Source organism: Pan paniscus, chromosome 5 (genome assembly GCF_029289425.2).
Source record: "Pan paniscus chromosome 5, NHGRI_mPanPan1-v2.0_pri, whole genome shotgun sequence".
Taxonomy (NCBI): domain Eukaryota; kingdom Metazoa; phylum Chordata; class Mammalia; order Primates; family Hominidae; genus Pan; species Pan paniscus.
In genome coordinates, this window is record NC_073254.2 from 109,775,501 (window position 1) to 109,794,628 (window position 19,128).

General features: G+C 39.2%; 1 protein-coding gene across 1 annotated transcript in view; it reads right to left on the minus strand.

The window, feature by feature from the left end:
* MDN1 (midasin AAA ATPase 1) overlaps window positions 1-19,128 on the minus strand; it is a 189,299-nt gene that overhangs the window by 52,210 nt on the left and 117,961 nt on the right. Inside the window, exons 49-63 of the mRNA XM_003822877.6 lie at window positions 18,923-19,071; window positions 18,349-18,560; window positions 17,810-18,030; window positions 16,466-16,579; window positions 14,274-14,406; window positions 13,140-13,255; window positions 11,840-11,973; window positions 7,674-7,831; window positions 7,328-7,448; window positions 6,416-6,626; window positions 5,833-6,064; window positions 5,373-5,499; window positions 4,637-4,807; window positions 2,121-2,335; window positions 1,366-1,753 (exon numbers count right to left, since the gene is read on the minus strand). Of these exons, the coding sequence (XP_003822925.4) occupies window positions 1,366-1,753; window positions 2,121-2,335; window positions 4,637-4,807; window positions 5,373-5,499; window positions 5,833-6,064; window positions 6,416-6,626; window positions 7,328-7,448; window positions 7,674-7,831; window positions 11,840-11,973; window positions 13,140-13,255; window positions 14,274-14,406; window positions 16,466-16,579; window positions 17,810-18,030; window positions 18,349-18,560; window positions 18,923-19,071 (2,702 nt within the window). The remainder of the gene's footprint in view (window positions 1-1,365; window positions 1,754-2,120; window positions 2,336-4,636; window positions 4,808-5,372; window positions 5,500-5,832; window positions 6,065-6,415; window positions 6,627-7,327; window positions 7,449-7,673; window positions 7,832-11,839; window positions 11,974-13,139; window positions 13,256-14,273; window positions 14,407-16,465; window positions 16,580-17,809; window positions 18,031-18,348; window positions 18,561-18,922; window positions 19,072-19,128) is intronic.

Here is a 19,128-nt window from a genome sequence, read left to right on the forward strand (position 1 = left end):
AATGTCCTGGGGACACATAGAGGAACAAGATGGAAGGAATCTGGGTTCCTGAATGACCCAAGGAGAGGTGGCTCTGCTCCATTAATCTACACCACTCACATCAGAGCTGTGAGGGGAAAGAAACGATCTTATTTAATTTACACCACTGAATTTTTTAGTCTCTCTGCTATAGGAGCTTAGCCTTCACTCCAACTAATATAATTTTCCTTCTTCAAAATATGTACTAACATACCATCATCTTAATGTATTTAGTTCCTGAACTTGGTTCAAAACTTCAAATAGCAAGGGATACCACATTACCCAAATCAACTTGACTCTTTTTTAAGACAAGGTCTCGGGTCTGTAGCCTGGCTGGAGTGCAGTGGTGCAGTCATGGCTCACCACAGGCTTGACCCCCCAGGCTCAAGTGATCCTCCTGCTTCAGCCTCGTGAGTAGCTGGTATTACAAGCACATGCCACCACACCCAGCTTTTTTTTTTTTCCTTTTTTTGTAGAGACAGGAATCTTACTATGTGGTGGCCCAGGTTAGTCTCAAACTCCTGGGCTCAACTGCTCCTCCCACTTCAGCCCCTCAAAGTGCTGAGATTACAGGGTGAGGCCACCACACCCAGCCTCTACTTGATTCTTGAGTTTTAGATAGCAAGCACCAATAAGTTAAAAATTCCTAGGACATAGGGATACTATATTCTATCTAAAGAAATATCCAAATCCAGGCTGGCCATGGTAGTTCACGCCTATAATCCCAGCACTTTGGGAGGCCAAGGCGGGTGGATCACTTGAGGTCAGAATTCAAGACCAGCCTGGCCAAGATGGTGAAACCCTGTCTCTACTAAAAATACAAAAATTAGCCAGGCGTGGTGGCGGGTTCCTGTAATCCCAGCTACTCGGGAGGCTGAGGCAGAGAATTGCTTGAACCCAGGAAGCAGAGGTTGCAGTGAGCCGAGATCGTGCCACTACACTCCTGCCTGGATGACAAAGCGAGGCTCCATCTCAAAAACAAACAAACAAACAAACACCCAAATATCCAAAACTAAGCTCAGGTAGAGAGAGTCCAGAGATAGTGAGAGATACCACTATTTCTGACAATGGCTCAGGTTTTCTACCTGCCCTCTGCCCATTGCACCTATTGGCAGAGACCTCAGAACCTTAGGAAGGGCTCCTCCCAGAGCATGAGTATAGTCGGGACAACTCTCAAAGGGGAAAATACAGTCTCTAAAACAGACTCCTGGGAAGTCATAAGGCAACTTATGCAATATCATGCTTGTGATGATCTGAGCACCCAAAAGGGAATAAAAGGAGTAATACAATAAGCAAACCCAGCACGTCAGGGAAGGAGCCCATGCTCCAAACTCTTGCCTCCCATACCTCTTCCTTGGCGTAATTGAGCTTGTACTCCCTCTTCACCGCAGGGTCAAAGCGTGCCTGGGGAAGCCATGTCTGAATCTGGAGCAAGCCGAGGCTCACCCAGAGGCTCCCACGCTGGGCTGGCTCAGGCAGGCTCCTCTTACTCTCCCCTTCACCAACAAAGTGGTGCAGGGAGGTGAGCAACTGGCAGAGCAGTTCCTTGGGCAGCACCTCCTGACCAGCCATGTCCCCAAGTGTCTGGCCCACATGCTGGAAGGCCTGGCTGCTCCCAAGCAGCAGCTGCTCACAGTTCTGCATGTACTCCTGCCGCCGGGACTCTGGGAGCAGCTCTGCTAGGCCTGCCAGGTGCCGGAACAGCACCTGCCCCTGGAGTTGGGAATCCGTGCGTCTGTGGGGACAAAAAGAAAGCACTGAAAGGTTTGTACTGTATCAAAAAGCATTCCTTTTCATACACTATAATTCTCTCAAGAAATGATAACCACAGAATGCAGCATCAATATGTAGAGGTGAATTTCTGTTCTCACATGGTCTTACTTGGTTTACTAAGTTCACCCTCTTGATCACAATATGCTTAAAACTGACAGGGGAACCAGCCAGCTCACGGTAGCCTGAAAACATGCTGATTCAGGCAGAAAATACCCTCACTTCAAACACCAGAACTAGCCACTACAGAAGGAAGTTCTCACTGGGTCTCTGCTCTATGCTGTGGAGAAAAGACAGGAACTTTACAGTCTGCTTCCAGGGCGAGGGAATACCTGAATTCTGCTACTGAAGAAATAGCCATGTTAGTCCAAAGCATCGAACTGATGTCCTGGAGCTGCTGAGTTCTCTCAACCCACTCTCCTAGGGTCACGTGAGAGGAGGAAAGAATGGGGAGGCCACTCACATCCCAGGGACTTGCTCTCCAGCTGCTGGTTAAGACTTCAAAGCAGCACTTAGAGAATATGGGTCTATTGAGATTGCCGGGGCCCTAAAGGACAAGAGAAGAGTCAATAACTTTTAGAAATTAAGACAATTTCCAGAAGCAGCATTAGGGAACCTGAGAGGAAAGAAACAGACAGTTCAGGTTGCTTGGAACAGGTAAGCATCACTCAGAGATTGGCCTAGAAGGACAGAACAGGTTAGTATACCTTAAATGAAAGTGGACTCCATGCTCTAGGAAATGAGCAATGGATGCTTTAGTAATGCATGAGGAAAGCCCGCAAACCTGGGAATCAGAGAGCACATTCTTGCAGAAGGGAAAGAAACACACTGCAGGAGGATGAGAGCCAACTCAGGGTGCAAGGAAAGGAGTGAGAGACAGATGTAAGAGCCAGGGACAAAATTTGCCATGTCTGTGCTCCTTAGACTGTTAGATGGGACACAGTAATAGCTGTCCACAGCAAAGGGTTGTCAAAGGGTGACAGCCAAATGTGTGTGATAGTCAACTCTGTATAATGCCATACAACCCTCAAGGATCCAAAGTTTATCACTAAAGTCTTTGAGGGGTGTTTTACAATAAATCCATTTTGATAGTGCAAAAAAATGGAATAGAGTTCAGGTAAATCCAAAAACATTTGGGGCAATAAGGCATTTCACATGAGAGTGGAAAGGAGGAATTAGTCAAAATGATGTTATTACATCGCTTTTGGATCTGTTTGCATAAAAGAAAAAATTTGCATCCCTATATCATAAAACAACATATACTGATGAAATAGATTTGAACATAAAATAAAGATATAGGAGAAAATAACGGAAAATAGTTTTGAACTCGAGGTGGATGGAGGAAGAAATTTTTTAAAAGCATGACACTGAAGTCAATAAGTAGAAGGGACTGGCATATTTGGAGGGAAAAAAATTATAAAACTTGTGACATATAAGAAAACAAACTTGAGAGATGACAGAAAACTAGAAATATACTTCCAACTCATATTGGGCAAAGGCTTAATATCCATAATACATAAAAAGATCTTCAATAATAAACTGACGCTGAACAACCCTATTTTTTTTTTTTTTTTTTTTTGAGACAGGGTCTCACTGTGTCACCCAGACTGGAGTGCAATGGTGCGATCTTGGCTCACTGCAACCTCTGCCTCCCAGGCCCAAGCGATTCTCCTGGCTCAGCCTCCCAAGTAGCTGGGATTCAGGCGCACACCACTACTGCCCAGCTAATTTTTGTATTTTTGGTAGAGACAGGGTTTCACCATGTTGGCCAGGCTGGTCTTGAACTCCTGACCTCAAATGATCCACCCGCCTCAGCCTCTCAAAGTGCTAGGATTACAGGCGTGAGCTACAGCGCCTGACCAACACAATTTTTTTTTTAAAAAAAAAAAGCACGACTATGACTCGAAAATTCAGAGAAGAACTAAAGGGGATCAGTAAACGTGAAAATATGTTCAATCTTCACACTTATCAAAGAAGTGCAAATGAGTTCTTTTTAACTATGTGACAGAAACAATTGGAAATGTTTATAACACCTAGTGTAGCAAGCAGATGAACAGGTCCTCATCTCCATGTTAAAGGAAACTAAACCTCACTGTGGTCATCTAAGACTTCAGGACTTCCCTCTTCACTGGCTCTTCACATCTTTAAAAAAGTGAAAAGCAAAAACCACATTTCCAGTCTGGCAATAACCGTAATTTTGTTTTTAATGTGTAGACACTCTGACCAAGGATTCAATTCTAATTCTAACAACTTATGCATAGAAATGCTCCAACAAGTGGACAAAGATGTATACTAGGATAGTCAATGTGGCATGCTTATTATAGGAAGAGGGAGAAAATGCAAGAAACTTCAACACTTTATCGGTAAGAAAGTGATTAAAATAAATTCAAGCACATTGATACAATGGAATAACTTTTAAAAATAAGCTGGAATGACATACACATTTCTGTTACATATATGTGTACTTATTTTTGTTTACATATGTATTTAATATAAAAATATATGTAAACAGAAGGATATAGAACAGAGTGGATATTTCTAATGAATTCTGTATTATATATACATATATCTGCACTGTTTAAATGTTTTATAGTGGGAAACATGTTTTAATTAGAAAAAATAGACTTTTTCAATAAAACCTTTTTTGACTTATCTCAAAATTTCACAAATTATTTAACATGGTATACTTTTACTGACAGTACACTTATTTAACATTCTGCAGAAAGTAAAGTGTTGCAATCACCTGTTTAGTCACCACTCTATGCTAGGAATAAATGTTTATTGATAGATCCATTCAGAAACTCTTTTGCCACTATCAAACATTTTTTATAATTTTAGACCAACAAACCTTCAATGTGGAGTCCAAAACGGACTTGGGTGCCTCCCTCTGCTGCATACCAGGCAAAGGGTTCCACATTAGCCAGTACTCTGGATTTGTGGTCACAGTACTGCTCCAGAAAGACATAAACATGGAATTAAATAACTCGGACCACAAAGATGTAATTTCTTCAGGAGACACCTAGAAATAAAGGAATAATTAGGTAAGAGAATATCTGAGAAAGACTCCATAAATTATTAGGTCTTCTTTCTTCTAAGGCCCATCAAAAACTATCATAAGTTTAAAGGTATTAATCCAAATTTTTCCGTTTCTCTGCCACCCCAGTCAACTTGGTCAAGGAATGTGACATGTTTACAGTTTTATTTAAAGCTGTACTAATGAAATTCTATTAACAGGAGTGTACCAGTATTCATATTCAATTTATTAGAGAGGAAAAGTACAAAAAAGTATAAAAAACACTTTCACAATATATTTTTGAGCAATTGGGAAATTTTAAGCAGCAAATATTTTCATCTCATTTAATTGGAAACCAAATGAATACTCCTGTGATAAGAGTTGTAATATACCCTCATAATTACTACAAAAGAATATTTAAAATTCTTCCCTTTAAGAGGCAATTCAAAAAAACCTGAGGTTTCCAATATGGAATTTTGAGAATAAATAAAATGTTTCCCAACCAGTCTGTCAAAGAAAATCTAACCAACTCATAATGTAAAGGAGGCTTATGTCTTATTGTGATTTTTACCTTCTGATGATGCAGCAAGGACCACAGATCTCGAAGCTCTTGAGGTGTAACAGGTGTGTGATAAAGACAAAATGAGATGAGGTGACTTATCTCCTCATTTATCTGGGGTTGTTGATTTTTGCTGCATCTGTTCCAAAAATAAAGAGGGAGAGGGTGGGGTATGGACTATCAATGAACTACTGGAAAGCTGCTACATTAGGGAAAGTGTAACATAAAACTTACAGTGCATTTATCTAAAAATGAACAACTCTACTGATAAAATTCTTGGTGACTTTTAAAGTAGAGTCAAAACTAGTAAAAAAAACCTTCAATAAATTTTGGCTTTCCAAAGTGGCAAATCACTTCCCTCTGCTTCGGTAACCATCCCTATCAAGTCTGTGGTTTGTTTATGGGTATAGGATACACAGAATAATCAATAAAAAAAGTTCCCGCAAGGAAAACAACTGAAAGCATGGTTTACCTTCTGAGACAAGCTTGTGCCATAAAATCAGCTGTCACTTTGTACCGCCAAAGCATAGCCAGGTACTCCATTGCAGGCCACAACTGAACACTCCTGGTGAGGTGGATTACGGAGGTCAAGTCTGGATGGGACAGGGAGGAAGCTTCATCATGCTTTTTCTCCAGAAAACCAAGTGAGAGTCCTTTGGCTTTCAGTTCTAAACACTGAGCATGCACAAAATTCTTCAATTCATCTGGACAAAAAGACAAATGTTGTATGAGAGCACAATGGTTAAGAGTATAGCCTCTAGATTCTCAACAACCTGCTATGTGACTGCAAGCTTAACTTGAGCTAACCAGAGTTAAGCTCCTTAACCTAAGCTTTGAGATTCTCATCTGTGAAATGATATTAATACCCACATGATTCTGATGGAATTAAAAATATATGTGAAATTTAGCCCTATGCCTGACACTTATATAAAGGTATATATACTGTACCCCTCACATCACCCAGAAAAGAAAAATCTAAGGGAAAACTTATTAACTACCAGCAAGAGGATATTTTCAGAGCATCTGTCAGCTAGCCAAGTGCTAGAATATTTTACCTAGGCTGACATCTTCCAAAATATTTGCTCTGAGGATCAGTCCCCAGGCTTGCAGGAGACTTTTCTTTAATGTCCACTGAGAAGCAACCACTTGGAGACGGTTAATGTCTTCCTGCCATCCACTCTCCCCAAGGGCAGACATCTGCTCCCTGATGGCAAGGACTTTGTTAAGGACCTTCAGTTGTGAAAAACACTCCACCACCAGCTTGTCCTGAAACAACAACACCCACAAGAGCATACGATAGAGCACAAATGTGGTTTTCTTTAGTAGCCTATACAGGTCTCAGAATAAATTTATGATATATTCTTAATGTTTCCAGAAAACAAAGGACTTGTTTATTCCTGTTGCTGTCAAGAGATTTTACAGTGGTAATAAAGTTAACTCTCTACCCAGCCTTAACGGTCTCAGGAATAAGTAAGATGATAATATGTAGCAAATTACTAAACAGGATTCATGGGATAGAGCCTGCCCTCTTGTTATGTGCGGGTTCCGCATCAATTCAACCAACCGTGGGTCGAAAATATTCAGGGGGAAAAATGGATGGTTGCGTCTGTGCTGAATGCGTAAGGACTTTTTTATCTTGTCATTATTACCTAAGCAATACAGTATAATCACTATTTACACAGCGTTTATATTGTATGAGGTACTGTAAGTAATTTAGAGATGATATAAAGGGTACATAGGTTATATACACACACAACGCCATTTTATATAAAAGTCTTGGGCTTTCCTGGAGGTTTGTATCCAAGGAGAATCCTGGAACCAATCACCCCCAGATGCCAAGGGAAAACTGCAAGAGTTATGCTTTCAAGACAAGGATTAATTTTATACAATGTCAGTTCCCAAGTTCCAAAAGGACTTCAGAAGTAGTAGTCACATTTCTTTTATTTACTAAATGCTTCCAGGTGTACCTTAAAAGGAAACGGTCGTCCCAGGAACTTCTGCAACTTCTTTATACCAGCGAAGCCACCAGTCTGGCTCCCCAGACAATTCTGAATATGTTCTGAGACAGTCTGAACTTCTTTGTAATATCTTTAAAGGAGAACAAGGGCACAGGGGAAATAAGGAAAGGGGGAAATGCTAGACAGTAAGAGAAGCCATTAATATTTTCTTTCTTTCTTTCTTTTAATTGTACATTCACCAATATGCCAAGGGAATAAACCAAAATAAAGCAAGAAGAAACAGTTTCGGTTCCAAATCTTACCCTTAACATCTATCTGTAATCATTGACATTATTACTCTAAATATGAATCTTACTTGTCTTCATAATTCATCAGAAGTCGGGGGATCTGGTGGACCAGATGTTTTAAAACCCAGTGCCAATGGAGGGCAAGAAGGGCCAGACCTGGGGCATCTACTTTTACTGTGTCAGCCACAGTCCAGAACCGGTCCCGCCACCGCAGAGAACCTAAGATCTAAAAACAAAGTCTCTTAGATAAGATGGCATGAAGAAAGACTAAAACAAGAAGAAAAATAAAAACAAAGTGAACCAAGACTGCTCACCAACATCTCCCGGGAAAAGACACACAACATAGGCTATAATTGCTAATCAATGCTCAATTTACATACACCAAAAGTCTAAGACTGGACTGGAATATATGTAGGAACAGTAAGGCAGACAGAGGAGGCGAAGATCTTTTCTCTTAGTATTTGAAGCATAAAGTTATTAGAGAAAATGGAATTGCTGGGTCAAAGTATAGATTTTATGAGAAACTACTAACTGTATTCCAAAGCAGCTGTACCATTTTGTACTCCGACCAGAAGTGTAGAAGAGTTTCAGTTATTTCATTTCTTTGCCAATACTTGCTGTTAATGATTTTAACTTTAGTTTTAATTTTAATTCTATTCTGGTGGATGGTACCGCATTGTGGTTTCAAGTTACATTTCTTTGATAACTGATGACATTGCAATTTTTAAAGTTCTTACTGGGCATTCATAGAACTTCCAAGAAGATATTCTATTCAGATGTCTTGCTCATTTTAAAAATTAGGTTGTATTATAGCTAGTTTATGGAATTTATGTGTTTTGTTAGCAGTTTTTCCCAGTATATTCATTCTCTCACAGTATGTTCATAAAGGTATCTATGAAGAATAGAAGTTTTAAATTTTGATGAAATCAATTTATCAATTTTTTTTCATTTAGAAAGAATCCTAAAAAATCTTTGCCTATATTTAGATTGTAAAGATCTTCTCCTATGTTTTCTTTTAGCCAGCTCATAGTGTCAGTTCTATTTTTAAAGGTTTCATCCATGTTGAGGTAACTACATATAATGTGAGGTAGGGGTAAAGGCCCTTTTTTTTTTTTTTTGAGACAGCGTCTTGCTCCATCGCCAAGGCTAGAGTGCAATGGCGCAATCTCAGCTCATTGCAACCTCCGCTTCCCAGGTTCAAGTGATCTCCTGCCTCAGCCTCCTGAGTAGCTGGGATTACAGGCGCCTGCCACCACACCCAGCTAATTGTTTTGTATTTTTAGTAGAGATGGGGTTTCACCATGTTAGCCAGCCTGGTCTGAAACTCCTGACCTCAGGTGATCCACCCACCTCGGCCTCCCAAAGTACTTAGGATTATTAGGCATGAGCCACTGTGCTTGGCTAGGCTCATTTTACTTTATATAAACATCTAATTCTTCCATCACCATTTACTGAATAGACCATTTTTTGCCATTAAATTACCTTTGCATATTTAACAAAAAACAAAACAAAAATAACTGACCATGTATGGGGAAGCGGGGGGGGGGGGGGGTCTATCTGTGAATCCTCTGTTTTATTGGTTTAAATGTCTATTCTTAAGACAATACCATACGGTTTTGTTTAATACAGGGTTGCAATGCAAATCAGGTAATATGAGTCTCCAACATGGCTCTTTGAATAATGCATTTTCACAGTAACATTGTTTCTAGATTAGTGATTTCCTATAGTGGTTCCATGAAGTCAAAGCTATTTTCATAATATCATGTTATTTGCCATTTTCACTATGATGACATTTACACTAATAGTACAAAAAAAGAAGGACTGGCAGGCAAATTATGACTATCTGACAGACACTGTATTGAAAATCAATGATGTGAACCTGTCACTTCAAGAAAAACAATTGAGAGGCCAGGTGCGGTGGTTCATACCTGTAATCCAGCATTATGGGAGGCTGAGGCAGGCAGATCATCTGAGGTAAGGAGTTCCAGACCAGCCTGGCCAACATGGTGAAACCCTATCTCCACTAAAAATACAAAAAATTTGCTGAGCATGGTGGCACGCGCCTGTAATCCCAGCTACTTGGGAGGCTGAAGCAGGAGAATCACTTGAAACCAGCAGGCAGAGGTTGCAGTGAGCCAAGATGGCACCACTGCACTCCAGTCTGGGCAACAAGAGAGAAACTCCGTCTCAAAAAAAAAAAAAAAAAAAAATTGAGGATATATGTTGCCATGATAAAATTTCAGCTTTTAAGCAAAACTTAGAATTCTGGAAAACTGGCCAGGAACAGTGGCTCATGCCTGTAATCCCAGCATTTACGGAGGCTGACGCAGGTGGATCACCTGAGGTCAGGAGTTCAAGACCAGCCTGACCAACATGGTGAAACCCCGTCTCCACTAAAAATACAAAAATTACCTGGGTGTGGTGGCACGTGCCTGTAGTCCTGGCTACTCAGGAGGCTGAGGCGGGAGAATTGCTTCAACCTAGGAGGCGGAGGTTGGCAATGAGCTGAGATCACGCCATTGCATTCCAGCATGGGCGACAGAGCGAGACTCTGTCTCAAAAAAAATTCTGGAAAACAGAGTTTGATGACTTCCTGGTAACGATTTTTCTGAAGAGATTTGTGATTTTTCACAAGTGTGACTTTTTACTTATTTATATTGAAGAATGAAATGTGCCAACTCAGTGAACAGTATTTTCCAAGTTACCAGTGCACGAGCTATAAACTAATGCAGGGTCAAAGTCTATCCAAGGTGCAAACTAGGCCAATGAATTTTCTTTTTTTAGACGGAGTGTTGCTCTGTCCCCCAGGCTGGAGTGCAATGGCACGATCTCGACTCACTGCAACCTCTGCCTCCTAGGTTCAAGCGATTCTCCTGCCTCTTGAGTAGCTGGGACTACAGGCGCCCGCCACCATGCCTGGCTAATTTTTTGTATTTTTAGTAGAGATGGGGTTTCACCGTGTTAGCCAGGATGGCCTCGATCTCCTGACCTCGTGATCCGCCCACCTCAGCCTCCCAAAGTCCTGGGGTTAGAGGCGTGAGCCACCGCACCTGGCCGTGGCCAATGAATTTTAACACAAGAAGTTCACTGATTATTTGCTCAGATTTTCCATTGCAAATAACCCTTACAAAACTACTTGTCATTTTTGGTGTGCCATCAAATAAGAATATTTGAAATTATATGAAATGGTTACTAAAATATTCCTCTCCTTTCCAACCTCCTAACTATAGGAGGCCAGTTTTTCTTCATAAACTTTATCCCAAACAACATACTACAAGAATCCATCTTTTCACAAGCCAGACATACAGAGACTTGCAGGAATGTACAACAGTTCCACATTTCTCAAATTTTACTTTAGAAATTGCTATTTTTTATTGAAAATAAGTTATTCATATTAACGTGAAATTCTTTGCTACTGTATTTTTAAGCAAATTTATGGGTTTTTTTATGTTTTTCAGATTCAGTTCTTAATATGTAAAAACTGACAGATATAACATCGTTGGAGTTTTTGAGAACCTTTAAGAGTATCGAGGCAGAGATCAAAAAGTTTAAGACTGGCTGCTCTACTTTACTAGACTTACTAGAATAATCTGGATTAAAAATTCCATTTAATCCACATGTGACAATAATGTCTAAGAGGACTTAAGTGGATTAAAATATAACTGTTACAATCTAACAACAGGTGAACGAATAAAAAAACTGTAGTAGATCCACACAATGGAATACTACTCAGCAATAAAGAGGAATGAACTACTGATACATGAAACCACATGGATGCATCTCCAAATCACAATGCTGAGTGAAAGAATATAAACAAAAAAGTATATATACTGCATAATTCCACGTATAGAAAATACAACTGATCCACAGTAAGAGAGCAGATCAATGGCTACCTCGTTGTGGGTGGGAGCAGGAAAGAAGAAAATACAAAAAGGGAATGAGGAAACCTTTGGGGGTGATGGATATGTTCATTATCTTGACTGTGATAATGGTTTCACAGGTGTATACATGTCAAGACTTATACACTTTAAATATATGCAGTTTATAATATGTAAATTATACCCCAATAAAGATTTTAAATATGTGTATAGGTATATTTAAAACTGTTAAGAATAAGTTTCTTAAATAATATTGGGCATATAACAACACTAAAGTTAGTCTTAGCCCTAAGAATCTTTATGCCAAGAAAGATAAATTTTGTTGTTTAAAAATAAAACAAGGTGCAGTTCCTTACCTCATTGACACTGGCATCAGACACCATTCCCTGGGAGGACTGTACCCAGAGCAGGACTAGTGCATCACAAAGTTCAAAAAAAGCAGCAAGATTGACCACAATTTCATGGGGCAGAGTGTGATAGCTTTCTGGATCTGAGAGTCGACATAAATAAAATGAGAACATTTCATCAGATTTAAAATAATCTCTGGACATTTTCAAAATAAACTGTAATCTAGAATTTAAATGTTATCCCCAGTACAAAGGTCAATTTTGAGAGCAAAAGCAAAAGCAAATTCTTTGCCTACTACAGGTTGAGTGTCTCTTATCTGCAATGCTAAGAATCAGAAGTCTTTCAGATTTTCAATTTTTTTTTTATTTTGGAAATCTTTGCATATACATAATGAGGTATCTTGGGGAAACACATAGTCCAAATTTTCTATTTTACAATGTTTTTAATAATTTTGTGCATGAAACAAAGTTTGGACTGCATTTTGACTATGGCTCATCATATGAGGTCAGGTATAAAATTTTCCATTTGTGGCAATCATGTCAGTGCTCAAAAAGTTCCTGATTTTGGAGCATTTCAGATTTCAAATTTTCATATTAGGGATGTTCAATCTGTATTATTAAACTCTGCAAATGAGGCATGTATACCTACAGATGTAAATAATGTCTCACGGAAAAATGCAGATTATAAAGAAAAAAATGTATATTTTATACAAGTATTTAAGTATAAAATGAAAACTAAGTACATATGTTTAGATAGATAGTTAATACCAATAGATATGAGAAAACATAAATGAAACTATTACTAACAGTAGCTGATGTAAAGATGAACTTTTTCAATTTTTATACTTTAATAGTTTGAATTTTTTCCAACAAGCACAACTATCTTTTCAATTAACAAAAAATAAACATGGGAGAAATGCTCCCTCCTATAATAAATGCTTATGAATATGTACTTTTTCAGCCGACAGACCTAGTTTTCAAGTGGCTCTGTTACTTGCTAGAGACGTGACCTTGAGCATCTCCGTGTCTCCCTTTCCTCACTAACAACATGGGGACCTATATCACAGGTGGCTACAAAAAGTAAATGAGATCAAGGACACATAAAAAGCATTTAGCTAAGCACCTGGCACAAAGTAAGTGCTCAGTAAATGTTAGTCATTACTATTGAGTAAGGGGACATGTTTAAAATCAGGCCAGCAGATTAAAAGAAACCAGTAAACAACAGCAGCTGCTGATTATGCCTCTCAACTTTAGCAACATTATGCAATCAGATGCTTAATTAGAGAACACAAAAGGTAAATGTTCTTACCTTGATGGAATTCAAAGGACATTCTCAAAACACTCTCTCTTAGCTTTTTGCTACCAACAGAAACCAAATTTGCTTCAGTAAAAACCCGTTTTTCCCGGTCAAGATATATGATTGTCCTGGAATGAGATTCAAAAAACGTAACAAATAGCTATCGGTTAATAACATTTTCAATCATATCCTCTATTTGCTGGAACACTTGGAACATCAGGGTCCTTCATCCTGCCATTCCTCTCCTGCCTCTGCAAATCTTGGACTAAAGAGATGGAGATGAAAGTGACAACTACTAAGGTGAAAGGAAAGATCGATGGATGGAGAAAGCTGGGTCTAGGCAGACTCCCAGGCCTTGGTCTGTCACGATCTGACAAACTGCACTGTGAACTCTTCAAAGTGGCCATGGTAGAAATGGAGGAGTTGGTGGAGCAGAGGAGTAGGGGGCTGGTAGCTTGCAAGGCAACCTCTGAGGTACACACTATACTTGTGGATTCACTTTGAAAATTATGTAAATTCATATGTGAGTGTGTACATAAGTATGGAGGTGCTATTATGTCTCCAACATTTGAGGACAGGAAATGATGTGGACAGAGAGATTGCTGAGGAAGAGACAAGTAAAAACAAGTAGGTGAAAATGGGAGGAGCTGCTGGGAATCAAACAAAAACCAGGCTGGGCACAGTGGCTCACACCTATAACCCCGGCACTTTGGGAGAATGAGGCAGGTGGATCACTTGAGCTTAGAAGTTTAAGACCAGTCTGGGCAACATGGCAAAACCCTGTCTCTACAAAAAAGTACAAAAATTAGCCAGGTGTGGTGGTATGTACCTGTAGTCCCAGGTACTTGGGAGGCTGAGGTGGGAGGATGGCTTAAGGCCAGGAGGCAGAGGTTGCAGTGATCCAAGATTATGCCACTGCACTCCAGCCTCAGTGACAGAGCTAGACCCTGTCTCAAAAGCAAAACAAAAACAGAAAACAGTAGAAAATATGATTATCGTATGATAAAGGCAATCATGTCCAACACCCCACAACTTCTCAGGTTCACAAAATTCAACACACATAAGCTATTTGACAGATTCTTAGGAAAGGTATAATCTGAGAAGCCAGTGAGGCAAACAGTGCCCAGAGCAGCAGGTTTCACTTACTTGTTTGCAGCTGATTCTAAAAGGGCAAAGAGCTGGTCAGGCTGGTCCGTTTGTGGGTCAAAGTCCATCAAATTTCTAATCATGTCCAGAGCCTGGACATTCCATCGGGGATCCAGAGGGATCACAAATTCATCTAGTTTAAAAACAGAACAAAACAAAAATCAGAAATATTGGAGAAACTCCTTGCCTGGGAAGTTTCAGTTGAATATTTTCATTGTTTTACTCTGAGCACATTGAATCATGATGGGGAAGAGGTTGAACCAGTAAATACCATGAGTTTCATCCCATAATACTAGAATAGCAGGGTTTAATAGCTTTTACACTCTATCTTTACCAAATGCAAAGTATCTGTATGTCCTGAAAGTTCATCCCAATGCAGGATATAAAGGTAATCCCTACTAGAATACAACATTCCAACCAATGAATTCACTTCCTGAGATCACACTAATCCATGGGCTAAATTACACAGTGGTCACCATTAGCTTAAAAAAAAAAAAAATTACGTACATGGCAGAAAATGAATGAATACACCTCACTATCTGTTTTCATTAAGAAAACAATGCAGTTTTTTAAACTTAAAAACAAATTCTCTATAATCAGAGTGTGGCTGCTGCTGCCCCACAATCCTCTGGCTCACACCTGACACAACTTCTGTGAAGCAGCAGGAGGAGACTGACGTTCTCCAGAAGTTGTGAAAACCCAAGGAAGGGAGGCAAGACACAAAAAAGGGTAACATTAATTTGAAGGTGGCTGGCAGGACGGTTCAGTGGAGCACTTTAAGTTTTAAAAGCATCCACCATATAGTAGACTACCCAGACTACCCAGGACATACTGTGAACAGCAGGTACATTAAGGAGGGAACCCATATTCCAACACTCAGTAAGATAAAAGGGCTACAAAACTGAAAAGGACAGTTGGAGCTAATGTGTTCCAACAGAGGACAAGCGATGCCTGCTGAAAATGAAAGCTGCTACTGTAGAACTGTGTTTGTAAAAGTTACAATCCTCTCATAGTGGAAAGCCATGCCTTAGTTCAGCCACAACTTGACTAGCAAAGTATTTTTCTCTATTGTTTGATTTCTTTCCATTCACTCCATGATCTTTAGTGCACATAAAGGAATTATTTAGCACAAAAGCATCATGCATATTTTCTTCTAAACCAAATGGCCAGTGGTATATTTTGATCAACATCAAATGAAGATGGAGGTGGAAATTTTTAAATCTGGTGTTGTGAAAATGCCCATTTTCCTCATTAATGCTTGTGCCAATCAAGTTAATATTACTCTGTTCTAGGAAATGTTTATTCTCTCACTCCTTATTTAAAAAAAATTAATCTTGAATACTTCCTTTGATCAGATATCTTAGATGTCTATTTCTGTTATCACTATGGTTTTATGACTTCGTCATCAAGGCTTTCTCAGAGACAGGGTCTGGCTCTGTTGCCCAGCCTAGAATGCAGTCAGTGGCACTATCACAGCTCACTGCAGCCTCAAACTCCTGGACTTACACAATCCTCCTATCTCAACCTCCCAGGTAGGTGGACCACAGGTACAAGTCACCGCATCTATCATTAAAGGTTTATATTTTCCTAAATTAAATGACCCTGTGTAACTTTCCTTTAAGTCAAATATCTCGTGGTTTGAAACTCTTCCTACTAACGATACTGGTAGACAACACAAAGCTAAGGGTGGAAGGGACCTCAGAGAAATAAGAGCTTAATTCCCCTAGTTTCTAAACACAGGCAGAGACAGTGAATGATGAGCCAAAAATCTACCAAGCCAGTTTGTGGCAGAGTTGGTACCAGGGCCTAGTGTTCCAACTCCTAGATTCTTTTTACTCCATGGCATATCATCAGCCTCCTTCGGAAGCTGGAGGATAAATGGATAGTTTCAGGCCAAGCATGGTGGCTCAAGCCTCTAGTCCCAACACTTTGGGAGACCAAAGCAAGAGGATTGTTTGAGGCCAGGATATCAAGACGACCCTGGGCAACTTAGTAAGACCCTGTCCCTTTAAAAAAAAAAAAAAAAAAGTAGTTTCAAAAAAAAAAAAGAGGGAGAATTTGCTTCTGCATATCATGAGTCTTCTAAAAAATACTGTTATGTTGAGACCTCTAACAGGTCAGATCTTTTCCCCATAAAGTCAAAAGATAAGTTTCCAAAACAGTGCTGAGAGCTAGAAATCAAAAGTGCATACCTGTTGTATTTGGTTGTAATATTTTGAAAACATTACTGACTGCACCTGAGAGGGAATGTGAGTAAAAATTCCTGAGAGATGCAGCACTGGCTTCCAAATGAATTTGTATGGACTCTGTGGAGGAAGCAGAAACCAGTGTTAAGACTCTAAAGCAGTGCTATCCAATTGAACGTTCTGCAGTGATGAAAATGTTGCATAGAATAACCACTAGTCACATATGAGGACCTGAAATGTGGCCAGTGCAACTAAAGGACTGGATTTTTTATTTTTTTAAATCTAATCTACATTTACATTTTAGTAGCCCTCTCTGGCTGGCTAGTGGCTATCATATAGGACAATACAGATAAAAATATTTATAAAAATTCTCTACATATATTTAGACAGATGACCACATGTGTTACAAAATATTATAAACATCCATGGGCTTATTGACAAATTCTCATGAAGTAGAAAGGCTCATGTAAACTCAATTACTTAATCTCCACCAACAAATTCCATGTTCTGTACTTTACAATTCAAGCAATGTTGTTATTGTTGCTTTGTCCTCTCTTAAAACGAAAGAACTACAAAGAAAGTACAGGTGGCCCTCCATATCTGAGGGTTCCACATCTGTGGAATTCAACCAACTACAGATCAAAAATATTCAAAAATTTAAAAAAACAAAAAATAAAAATACAACAAAAATAATATAAATTTTAAAACAACATACTACAACAACTATTTACATAGCATTTACATTGTATTAGGTATTATAAGTAATCCAGAGATGATTTAATGCATACAGGAGGATGTGTGTAGGGTATATGAAAATACTATCCCATTTTATATAAGGGGCCTTAGCGTCCACGTATGTTGATGTCCCTGGGTGGGGGAGGGAGAGTCCTTGTATCAATCCCCCACAGATACCAAGGGACAACTCCAAGTGTGACAACATGGAGCACTGGAACTAAAATAAGATTAGAATCTTATATACTTTTAGAGGAAATGCATTTATCAAAACTAATACCTTTCCCATATAGAATGGTTCTGTAGCAGTAGTACAGCACAAAAAGCAGATGTTCAAAACTAAAAAGTAAAATAATACAGTATGCTTTCCTTTTGAATTTGTTAGGAAGGTGACTATATCCTGAAATGCTAAGGATAACATGGAAACAAAAATCTTGTGACACATCTACAGGCAGACTTGCTCCTTAACAGTAATGCTAGACCACAAATTTCTTCCTAGGAGACCTCCCAACTGTAATTTTAACAGTGTAGTCACAGATTAACACAGCTGCTGAGGCACTTAAATAGCATAAGTGTATATAAATCACATCAGTGGACAAATTAAGCTGTTCTACTCACCAAGCCCCTGCGGTATATTCTTGGCTAAATGATAAAGCCATTTAACTCTGAGCATCCAATCCTGATTGGTTGCTCTTTCTATGAGCAATTTAACAGCCATGACCAAAACATCTGGTTCATCGATCCAGTAAGTATTCACTTCGACTGCATTGAATTTCAGGTTCTCAGGGCTGGGGGACTGCATAATTTTCTCTAAGTCTTGCAAGGTAAAAGGCTGACTCCTGAAATTCATTTGAATGAACAAACTCAGTACTAGAATAACCTTTTATTTCACATTCCAAATAACTGAGAAAACCTCTTTCACAAATATTGGATCAAAGGTAAGAGAGAAAAGGAGAGTCTCCCACAGAGGAAGAAAGTTAAAACATACCTAATAAATAATCAATAGGGAGCAATATCACAATGAACAATAAAACTATGACAGCTACATAATAAATGGCCACAGAATGCTCCAGTTAAATATATTGTGTCCTGACCATTTCCAGCAAAAATAAAAACCAGCCAAGAAACCAGAGACACAAGCTGAAGGCTCCACTGACCTTGTCCAGCTGCTGGTTTTCATGCTCATCCTGTTGAGACAATATGCTAAGATCTGTCCATCTCTTCGGACTGTAGACAGGTGTGAATCTTCAGTAGCAAAGAGAGCTGAGGGCACAGAATCTGGCCACAGTCCCATGCCAAGAATGGAGTCTCCCCAGGTTTCATGTGCTCGCAAAGAAGAAACATGTTTCTCCAGTAAAGCCTGTACAAGCTGGTAGGAGACAAAACCACAATACAGTGGTACCAACATAAAAGTGATATTCCCCAAAAACCAGCAAAGTAATAATAGTCCATGCAACCACCTCACAACAACTTTTAATACACTCTTCAATGAAAAACACAAGTCAAATTCTACTTTTCCTGATGACATGTAAGTTTAAAAAAAAAAAAAAAAGGAATATTTACATTCAAGCTATTTTCCAGAAAAGTACCTGGATACCAGATCTCTATTAGAGCAAACTGCAGTGGTCAACTCTCTTAGGTCACTGGGTTGCCACCTTTAAAAATAATTTCCTCGTACTCAAGAATGTAGGGTATTACAACTTAGAAACATTCTGCAATACTTCATAGTACCTTCCGGTTTGCTGGTGAATGCTGGCAACAGACATATACTTCCCAGCATGCTTCAGAAAAGGCTCTGTCTAAACTCAGCCCTCGCTGCAGGTACTGGACAATTAGTATGGCTGTCTGGATTAGAGTTGATACAGAAGATGTTGGAGAACCTATTAAAAAAAAATTGCCATCTATAAACAATAGAGTCTTTAAAATCTCCAATGAAA